The sequence below is a fragment of the Vanderwaltozyma polyspora genome, genomic scaffold (assembly GCF_000150035.1).
Source record: "Vanderwaltozyma polyspora DSM 70294 KpolScaffold376 genomic scaffold, whole genome shotgun sequence".
Lineage (NCBI taxonomy): Eukaryota > Fungi > Ascomycota > Saccharomycetes > Saccharomycetales > Saccharomycetaceae > Vanderwaltozyma > Vanderwaltozyma polyspora.
This window is the reverse complement of record NW_001834583.1, coordinates 23939-33871: the sequence shown is the minus strand read 5'-3', so window position 1 is coordinate 33871 and position 9933 is coordinate 23939. Positions and strand designations below refer to the sequence as shown.

The window sequence follows — 9933 nt, the reverse complement described above, 5'->3', positions numbered from 1 at the left end:
TCAAGCCAACCAGGACAAGCTCTCCTTCAATTTTGGGCGGTTCTCTTGGCAACGGTGTAACCTCTCGTAATTTACACCCCTCTCCAACAACGGAAAGGTTATCCTTGAAGTTAGCCCCAACTAAGTGCTGTGTTCCCAAATTGTCAACAAAAAAAGGTTAGGTCTAGGGTCGGCCCAACAGGTTCAAGCAACTGCCCAGGCACAAGCTCGGGCTCAAGTTAAGTTCCGGTCCGGGTAAAGTTCAAGTTAAGGCACAGGTAAAGCACAGGTTCAGCTCAAGTTCAGGGTCAGGTTCAGGGTCAGGCTCAAGTTCAAGTTAAAGCACAGGTCAAAGCCCAGCTCAAGGTCAAGTTCAGCCACAAGCTCAGGTTAAGCACAGGGTCAAGCTCAAGCACAGGTTCAAGCACAAGCTCAGGCTCAAGTTCAGGTCAAAGCTCAAGCACAGGTTCAAGCACAAGCACAAGCACAAGCTCAGGCTCATGCTCAGGCTCAGGCTCATGCTCAAGCTCAAGCGCAAGCACATGCCCAGGCTCAGCAAGCGTACTATCAACAAGGAAGTCCTCAGTTAATGCAACAAGGACAACAAGGTTACGTACAACAAGTTCACCAATTACCTGTCTCTAGTGAATCCCAAATGCCACATCAGCAAGTTCCTCAACCTTTACCTCAGCCTCAAATTCCACAGCAACCCCAAGTACCACAACAAGCTTCTCCTCAACCAGTGCAACATCTACCAGCTCAATTACCACAACAAGTTTCTCCTCAACCACAACAGATTCAAGTAGCACCAGTCCAATCAACTATTCCAACTCCACCTCAAGGTGCAACCCCAGCAGCTCCACCAACTTTAGCACCAATACCAAGCCAAGTTCCAACACAAACTCAACCAACTCTTGAAACAAAGCCAGCTGTCACTCCTAGTGAAACACTTCCACAGAAGAGACCAATTGATAGCAATATTCATACTCTGGTTAATGCAGCAGTTTCAACTACCTCTCCTGGATCTACTGAAGGAAAAAGTGCAGAATTACCAAAACCAACTGAAGCTGAATCTCTTCCAGCTTCAGAAGTCGAGGAACCAGCTGCAAAAAAGTTGAAGCCATCTCCTTCCCAAAATTCGGAAGAACCTGAAAGCACCACTGATAAGGAACCTGCTGCAGGAACTGAAACTTCAACCACAATCTTAGCACCAATTACAGAACCTTCAGCAGGAAGTAATGCTTCATCTGTGAAAATTGATGAAAGAGCAGAAACTACTACTTTACCACCATTGGCATCTACTGTAGCAACTGACGCCATTAAGAATAACGAATCTGAAGCTGCTGAGTCAATTCCCGCTGTAACACCATTAGCACCAATAGCTGCTATTGAGATCAAAAAAACTGAGGCTTCCCCGGAATCAGCTTCTCCAGCCGCTCAAGAATCCGTAACTGAAGAATCAATAGTCGTTAAAACTGCTGCTGAAGAACCAGCTGCTGAACAATCACCTACTGAACATTCAAATGTAGAGGTACCAACTACTGTAGTGCCAGTAGTTGAGAAACCAGTCGCTGAAGAACCGGTCACTGAAGAGCCAGTTGCTGAAGAGCCAGTTGTCGAAGAGCCAGTTGTCGAAGAACCAGTTGTTGAAGAACCAGTTGTTGAAGAACCAGTTGCTGAAAAACCAGTCACTGAAGAGCCAGTTGTCGAAGAGCCAGTTGTCGAAGAACCAGTTGTCGAAGAACCAGTTGTTGAAGAACCAGTTGTTGAAGAACCAGTTGTTGAAGAACCAGTTGCTGAAAAACCTGCCTCGGAAGAACCTTCTGGTGTGAATATTCCTGAAGAAGCTACAAAAGCTCCAGAAGTTGAAACTGAAGAAGTAACCTCTGAAGCTCAACCAATTGAATCCAATCAAGAATCTTCAGATTCTCAAGTTACTGAAGCTCAGATTGAAAAGGAACAAGCCACAAATGAAGCAGAAGAAACTAAAGCCGAAGAACCTGCCGGTGTTGTAGCTGAAGAATCAAAGGAAACTGAGAGCCCAGTTAGTGAAGAGCCAATTGTTAACGGTACTTCTGAATCGAAAGATGCAACTCCAGCTGAAGACTCTGCTACTGTCATTAAACCAACAGCTGAAGCACTAGAGAAATTACAAGAAGATGCTAAGAATCGTGAAGAAGAAGAACGTGAAAGAACTGAAGAGAATAAAGAAAAGGAAACAGAAAATGAAGTAACCTCTAGTGAAAAGGTAGTTAGAGAGGTTGAAGAAGATGAAGAATATGATGAATAAAAACTTACAGCGTTATTGGATGTAAATATGTGAATTGTATATATGATTTTTAAAAATAATAATAAGATTATTATTATTATTATATAAATTTATCGATATACTATATAGAGATTATTCTATTTATAATGTCTATTGTATCTTTATTTTACAAAATCTATCTATTTATGAGAATTACTTTATAATGGCATTTTATGATAAAAACAAAGAGATATAGTCGATGAAACAAATTGATTGACTAATGCATTATTCAGTTTCGACTATTTCTTCTAAAAATTCACGCAATTGCTTTAATATTGACTCTTTGGTGGAATTAGAAACCAGCTCTAATGCCTTGGGTTCTACATTTTCTAATATTTGAGAATACTTATTAGACCCTGATGAGGTTATTTCAGAAACTGTCATCTTGTGAACTTCATCAATCCATCCATCCTCTAACAATTTCAGGTTTAGTTCGTTAGATATTCTTTGTATACATTATTATCAATAATAAAAAGATAATGTTAGTGAAAAGAAGACATGAAGGAAAAGGTTGATATGGATATTTAAGTTTTTGTAAATTATTAATCTATGGTAAATACATACTTTTCATAGTTTCCGGATTCAACTAAAAACTGTTGTATCTGTGCTTTTAAACCAACATTGGAATTATTGATATTAGCCGTCATCTCTTTCTTTTGTCTCTCTGAATTGATCTAAATTAAAAAGCTGATGTAATAAAATTAAATCCTAAAAACAACTAATATCAACAATAAAAACAAAAGCAACAGTCTATATCTAGTACAGATATGGATATACGATTGATAGATATACTTCCTTAATTGCCTTCACTGCTAAACTGAAATATTCATTAAACTCTTTAAATAGTAATAAATTTTTCAAATCAGATAGACTAAAGGAATAGAATGCTTATTTGAAATTTCGCTCTGTGTTTTATCTAATAAGACATCTCATCTCTTTTATTCATGTTTTAAATTAGTTTGTTGTGTTAGAATAGGATGAGATTAGTATACATATATAGTAGTTATAATTTATATTACTAGTTTGGAATTGATTGTGTTGAGTTGTTGAATGAATATAGCTCGAAGAATTGGTATCAGAAGCTGCAGTGGTAGATTGGTTAGAGCAATGAGTGTAGTTAAGGGTAAACCGGAAGAAGCTAAATTAGTTAACGTTCGTAAAGTTGTTAATACTAATGATTGTAAATGGATTGGTCTAGAAAAGATCACTTATTTGGATCCTAATGGTGTTGAACGTGAATGGGATAGTGCAGTTCGTACTACGAGGAATTCTGGTGGCATTGATGGTATTGGTATTATTGCAATTTTAAAATATCCAAATGATAAACCTGATGAAATTGTTTTACAAAAACAATTCAGACCACCTGTTGAAGGTGTTTGTATTGAAATGCCAGCAGGTTTAATCGATTCGAATGAAAGTATCGCAACTGCTGCATTAAGAGAATTAAAAGAAGAAACTGGTTATATTGGAAAAATTGTTGAAGAGAGTCCAATTATGTTTAATGATCCAGGTTTCACTAATACTAATTTATCTATGGTTACTGTTGAAGTCGATATGACTTTACCTGAAAATATAAATCCGGTCACTCATTTGGAAGATAATGAATTCATTGAATGTTTTACAATCCCATTAAAAGACTTTGTCAAAGAAATGATCTCCCTTGATAAGCAAGGTTATAAACTAGATGCCCGTGTTCAAGCATTTGCTCAAGGTGTCAGTTTTGCTCAAACTTATAAATTTTAATGTTTCTCCCCATACCTTTGATGTTTGTTAGATCCCGCAGTTTCTCAATTTTGTAAATGAAGAAAACCCCCTCTATGTTACAGTAATAACCAAAATAGTCCTATCGTAGAAGAGATGGATCTATAGCAACAAAGAATCATCGTAAATATTATATTTAAAATCTAATTCATGTTTATTATAATTTTCAAACTTAAAATATATTTAAGTTCGCTAAAGTGGATAACTACTGAAGCTTTCAAACAAAACATTAAAAAAAACAATTGTTGTCAGTAAAACAAAAATGTATTCATGAAATATTAATATAATATCACTGAGATTCGGTAACGAGGTTACTTTTCTTCCCACAGTTACCTTGTTCATAATACGAATAAGCTCAATGACTCAATGATTTCGTGGTAATTGGTTAATTCGAAACAAGGATGATCATGAGGAATGATTATGATACCTTGACAGTATAATTACCATAATTTATATAAAGAAAGAGTCTACATAACCAAGCCAAACGCAACAATATCTTACAAGCACAACCATATTTTTGGATATACAGTACCTATTGTTTTAAATTCAAGACTTCGTAATAGTTCTGTCGGTTAACAAAAGAATAGTCAAAACTAATGCTCTTTATATTTATACAAGTTTTATAATCTAATTATTGTCATCATTGGCTTTTTTGATGTGCTTCTTGAATATATCTATAAACGAATTCCATTTTTCTACATCGTCATATAATGTACAACTTGATGTTTGATCCAGTGACACATGATCCTCACATAGGATAACATTTGATTGACCCTTTTCAGATGTAGATGTAGATGTAGATGTAGATGTAGATGTAGATGTAGTGTCCATATCATCATTCTTAGATAACAAGGTTTCTCCATTAGTAGCAGGAGCTTCTGTTTCATCCTCTACTGCTGGTTCAGATAAAATTTCATGAAGATTGAATTGTTGTAAACCTTCTTCTTTAAGCATCATAGCCTCCGCAATTATTGGTCTCTTACTTTTAGTGGAGGAACGTCTTTTCCTGGTTGAACCTATTGAGCTAGATCGCCTTCTACCGTTTATATTATTGCTTTCAGTATTATTCTCTATATTCATTGATTTATTGTTGATATTATCATTCTGAAACCCATTTTTTGAATTAAATATACCAGAGTTATTATCGGTATGACTTAGGGTGTCATAAATTTTTGTCAGAACAATTTTATACCACTTTATCCAATTTATTATTTCTAATATCAAATCTAAATTATCATTACCAATATTAAACTTGGATATGTTTATCAAATCTGTTGTAAAATCATTAATAACTTGTACTCTTTCATTATATGAGAATTCACTAATGTTATTAGGGAATAGACTCAAAATATTATTTTTATTAGCATCTAAATTATTTTCTTTATTTAAATCATTTGAGAATCCATTCCTTGAATTTTTATCTTGTTCGCAAATTAATTCTGGAGAAATAAATTCTTTAGGAAACCAAATGTTTGAATCATCTGAGTCAATAATTTCCATCACTAGAGAGACACCTGTGGTATAGTTTTCTGCATTTTCATTTATCCAGCACTTTGTATCATCTGAAAAGACGTATTCAAATAGTTTATGTGAAGGGTCTTTTGATTTTTCTAAATAGATCTTGGCTAATTTACAATTATCATCTGGCGAGACAATATAAATACCAAAGATATTGCCAGAATTTGTTTCAATTTTTAAATCTATGCAATTTGCTTGAAAATAATTTTTCATAAATTCAGATAACTCTGTATAATATTTAAACAAATCCAATTTACCATTACCGGTAGTAGAGGCAGAGACAGAAATCGCAGGTGTAGCTGCTGAGGTATTGCCATCAACATTAAGTAGACCAGTACTATTAGCTCCTGTTGAATTAGCAGTTCCATTGTTCGAATTCGAAGGATCTGAATCAATTTGAGAATAAGTATCCAATAAATAAATATATTGTAAATTATGATGAAATTCACGTAAAGTTGAATATTGAGTTAGAGAATTTAGTAAAATATTATCACCTTTCCCATTTTCATCATTAAAATAATTGAAATTATCAAAGTTCGAAGCTAAAACCAATTTTACATCGACAACCTTACCTTCAATCTTATTAAAATCAATATCAACCACTATAATTTTCGAAGCAGTAGATAGTCTCGATAAGTGAGAATCAATATCATCAATAAACGATTCTAAACCCAATGTCTGACATAATTTCGTAATATTATCCAGAGTAATAGAGCCCGGCTTATACTCTTGGAACAGTCTAATAATGGTATCTAACGTTTCAACATATGAATCAATCACCATATTTTCAAAATATTGTTACTACCTTTAAATAAAGAATTACCCAATTTAAACCAATCCAAAACAGAGAAAACTTCAAATAGGATTAAACACACGCTTAAAAACAACAAATCCTCCCAATTGACTTGTTTAATTATTATCTTATCCCCCTGTTTAGTACCTATCTTAATACAACTAGTTTTACTGAAACTTTCTTTATTAACATGTATTTAAAAAAGTTTCGCTTTTAAAGCTTTCTTCTATTGATATTGCCAAATTAAAGGAAAGATGATGAGATGAGCTGAAAGTGAAGTGAAAAGATTGACAAAGTGACAGATTGGTAAGGTTTATGAATAGCTGGTCTTTGTGGGGCTGTTATATCTGGTATAAATTATGATAAGGGTTGGTGGTTTAGTGGATTGAACGGAGAAAATGCAATACAAATTGGTTATCTCTACGTCAAGATTTCAATCTCAGGTTGCTGATTTGTTACCATGTAACAAATATAAAAAATCCCAACTAACGTATTCATTATTGGTCAGTTATGGATTATTAGACGGATTTGATGTTATAATTGATGATCCTTGTTGCAATAAGAAGGATTTGTTGCAATTTCATTCAAGGGACTACATTGATCTTTTACTAGATCCTGTTTACAATCGGATCATACAATATGACGATGATGAAAGTAAATGGTCTCAATTACATCCATATATTAGAGATTGGTTAGACTCCCATCCTGAAGAAGTACCTACAAGTGGCATGATCGAGAAACGAGCTGGGTTACTTGAATTTTATAAGAAATATAATCGTTTCAAGAAGAAGCGTTCCATTTCAGAGGCATTCTCTGAATCTGAATCTGAATCTGAATCTGGGTCTGGGTCTGGGTCTGAGGCTAATGAATATTTTCAAATCAACAATAGTAGAGAAAGGCAACAAGATGTATACAAAAAGTTTAATTTGGAGGGCGACTGTCCATTGTTTTCATTTCTTCCTTTATATTGTGAGGTTATTAGTGGCGCGTCACTGATGCTTTCTGACTTTATTGAGAAATCATCAAGTCAACGTACTATTGCAATAAATTGGGATGGAGGTAGACACCATGCTATTAAGAATAAAGCAAGTGGATTTTGCTATATCAATGACATTGTAATATTAATACAAAAATTAAGAAAGAAAGGTATCTCCAAGGTATCTTATATTGATTTCGATTTACATCATGGAGATGGAGTGGAGAAAGCGTTTAGATATTCTTCCAATATTCAAACGATATCTATGCATATGTATGAACCGGGGTTTTTCCCCTGTACTGGATCTCTCGAAGATACATTAAACGGGAAAAATATTGTAAATGTGCCATTATACCATGGGGTTGATGATAACTACATGACCGAAATAGTTAATGAATTGATTAAGCCATTAATTGAAAGACATTCTCCAGAAGTGTTGGTAATACAATGTGGCGGCGATGGATTAATCGGAGACAAATTTGAAGAATGGCAATTGACGATTAGCGGATTAACGAGAAATATACAAAATTTAATCGAATGGTTTCCTAAAAGTGATATTATTCTATTAGGAGGAGGTGGATATAATGAATTGGTAATGAGTAGATTCTACACATATTTGACGTATCAAATTGTAAAAAAATATGGATCCAAACCGATTATTGATCTTTGTATTCCACGAAGAACAATTACTAATGCATCTGATAAAGAGGAATTCAATAGTGATAGAGAAGATGAAGATGAAGATGGAGATGGAGATGGAGATGTGTTGCTTCCCGAACACGAATTCATTGAATTGTATTCTAAAGAATTTTACAAATTCTGGGTCTATGAATTAGAGAGTAGCAACAAAAGGAAGACACTAAAGAATTATAACGATGCCAGATATCTTGATAAACTGTTGAAGTTTTATGGAATGTCTAAGCCTAAAACAGATAACTGTTCGAGTGAAATTAATTTCAGAGGGAAAAGAGAAGAGTAGAATAGAGATCTTTCAACAAGCGTAACTTGTCACAAGTCTTGGTATAACACACTTGAAGACGTGTTGGGTTTGCTGACGTTTCGTACACGATAACATATGTTTTCCGCCTGAGGAGCACTTTTGCTAGCTAGAACGTATATATTTATGTATATATAGAGCATAGTAGGGTAATATTGTGAATGCCAGTGGATGTAGTAAAGCATCAAAGAGATGACAGAGGTCGGTATCCAATCTGAGTTCGAGATATACAGAGCAGAGCACCTCGGTATGTACACACACATACACTCATACAGTTACCCTCCCTGTCCAACACTCGCCGATCAGAACCAAATCACGTGGCTTCGATGCACATATATATACACACACAACCACGTGACCGTGTCTCAGGGATCAAAAAATTTGAAAATATCTCGAAAGAAACAGGTTGGAAAAGTGTGTTAACGTAACAGATAGAACCAAACCCATCAAGACAAGACAAGACAAGACATGGAGATAGATTGATGAGAAAAGGATATAAAGGATACGATAGGATATGAGGGGATTGGATGGGATACAGTCTAGGAAGATTCTTGATCTCTTGATCTCTTTTGTTCTTATATCTTACTTACTGGTTTACTAATCTTTTCTGATAACGAAGAAGTTAACAGGTTGAGTTTGGAGTTCTATTTATTTTAAAGAAAGATAGGAGATTAATAATTTAATACTTTAATACTATTTTTGAATTATCTCAAATAACAAGAAGGATAAAATGTCATCTAATTTAACTGAAGAACAGATCGCCGAATTCAAGGAAGCCTTTGCTTTGTTTGATAAGGATAATAATGGCTCTATTTCTTCCAGTGAGCTAGCTACAGTTATGAGATCTTTGGGTTTATCACCAAGTGAAGCTGAAGTTGCTGATCTAATGAATGAAATTGATGTCAACGGTAACAACCAGATTGAATTTAGTGAATTCTTAGCATTGATGTCCCGTCAATTAAAATCAAATGATTCCGAACAAGAATTATTGGAGGCTTTTAAGGTTTTTGATAAAAATGGTGATGGTTTAATCTCCGCTGCTGAATTAAAACATGTTTTAACTTCCATCGGTGAAAAATTAACTGATGCTGAAGTCGATGATATGTTAAGAGAAGTTAGCAATGGTTCAGGTGAAATCAATATTCAACAATTTGCTGCTTTGTTATCTAAATAATTTTTGAAAAAAAATAATTCAGTTTTAGGAGATTATTTTTTATATTATTTTATTGTATGTGATTTGATTTGATTTGAATTGATTTTTTTTTTATTAATTATTATTTTATATTTGTAGCTGTTAAAAGAAGAACTACAAGAAATTTCATTTTAATGGTACTTCATCATCATTTCTTCAGTTCAGATATCGTTAAATTTTAATTCCAAGAAATTACGATTTTTAGAATGAAATCTAAAAAAATGAAAAACGATATATAGACTTATATATGTGTTTCAAATAGTATCTTTCTCCTTCGATGCAAGAAGAAATTAAAAATACCAAGTGTCAAGATTTAGATAATCAGACACTCAACCCTGATATATTAATATATACATATATTAATGTATATATAGCAGTTATGTACCTACTAATTTAATCTGTTTTATCA

General features: G+C 34.0%; 6 protein-coding genes across 6 annotated transcripts; 4 read left to right on the top strand and 2 right to left on the bottom strand.

Moving 5' to 3' along the window:
• Positions 1-568: 568 nt before the first annotated feature.
• Positions 569-2269, top strand: Kpol_376p19 (uncharacterized protein; the record flags this gene model as incomplete). The annotated part of the gene is made up of 1 exon (XM_001642814.1): positions 569-2269. The coding sequence occupies one exon, from the start codon at positions 569-571 to the stop codon at positions 2267-2269; it is 1701 nt and encodes a 566-aa protein (XP_001642864.1).
• A 243-nt stretch (positions 2270-2512) lies between these two features.
• Positions 2513-2671, bottom strand: SUS1 (Sus1p; the record flags this gene model as incomplete). Its single annotated transcript, XM_001642813.1, has 1 exon — positions 2513-2671. One exon carries the CDS (start codon positions 2669-2671, stop codon positions 2513-2515), a length of 159 nt encoding a protein of 52 aa, XP_001642863.1.
• A 666-nt stretch (positions 2672-3337) lies between these two features.
• On the top strand, positions 3338-4030 carry YSA1 (ADP-ribose diphosphatase; the record flags this gene model as incomplete). The annotated part of the gene is made up of 1 exon (XM_001642812.1): positions 3338-4030. The coding sequence occupies one exon, from the start codon at positions 3338-3340 to the stop codon at positions 4028-4030; it is 693 nt and encodes a 230-aa protein (XP_001642862.1).
• A 645-nt stretch (positions 4031-4675) lies between these two features.
• Positions 4676-6349, bottom strand: MED1 (Med1p; the record flags this gene model as incomplete). Its single annotated transcript, XM_001642811.1, has 1 exon — positions 4676-6349. The coding sequence occupies one exon, from the start codon at positions 6347-6349 to the stop codon at positions 4676-4678; it is 1674 nt and encodes a 557-aa protein (XP_001642861.1).
• A 408-nt stretch (positions 6350-6757) lies between these two features.
• HOS1 (histone deacetylase) lies at positions 6758-8314 on the top strand (the record flags this gene model as incomplete). Its single annotated transcript, XM_001642810.1, has 1 exon — positions 6758-8314. The coding sequence occupies one exon, from the start codon at positions 6758-6760 to the stop codon at positions 8312-8314; it is 1557 nt and encodes a 518-aa protein (XP_001642860.1).
• A 748-nt stretch (positions 8315-9062) lies between these two features.
• On the top strand, positions 9063-9506 carry CMD1 (calmodulin; the record flags this gene model as incomplete). Its single annotated transcript, XM_001642809.1, has 1 exon — positions 9063-9506. The coding sequence occupies one exon, from the start codon at positions 9063-9065 to the stop codon at positions 9504-9506; it is 444 nt and encodes a 147-aa protein (XP_001642859.1).
• Positions 9507-9933: the final 427 nt, after the last annotated feature.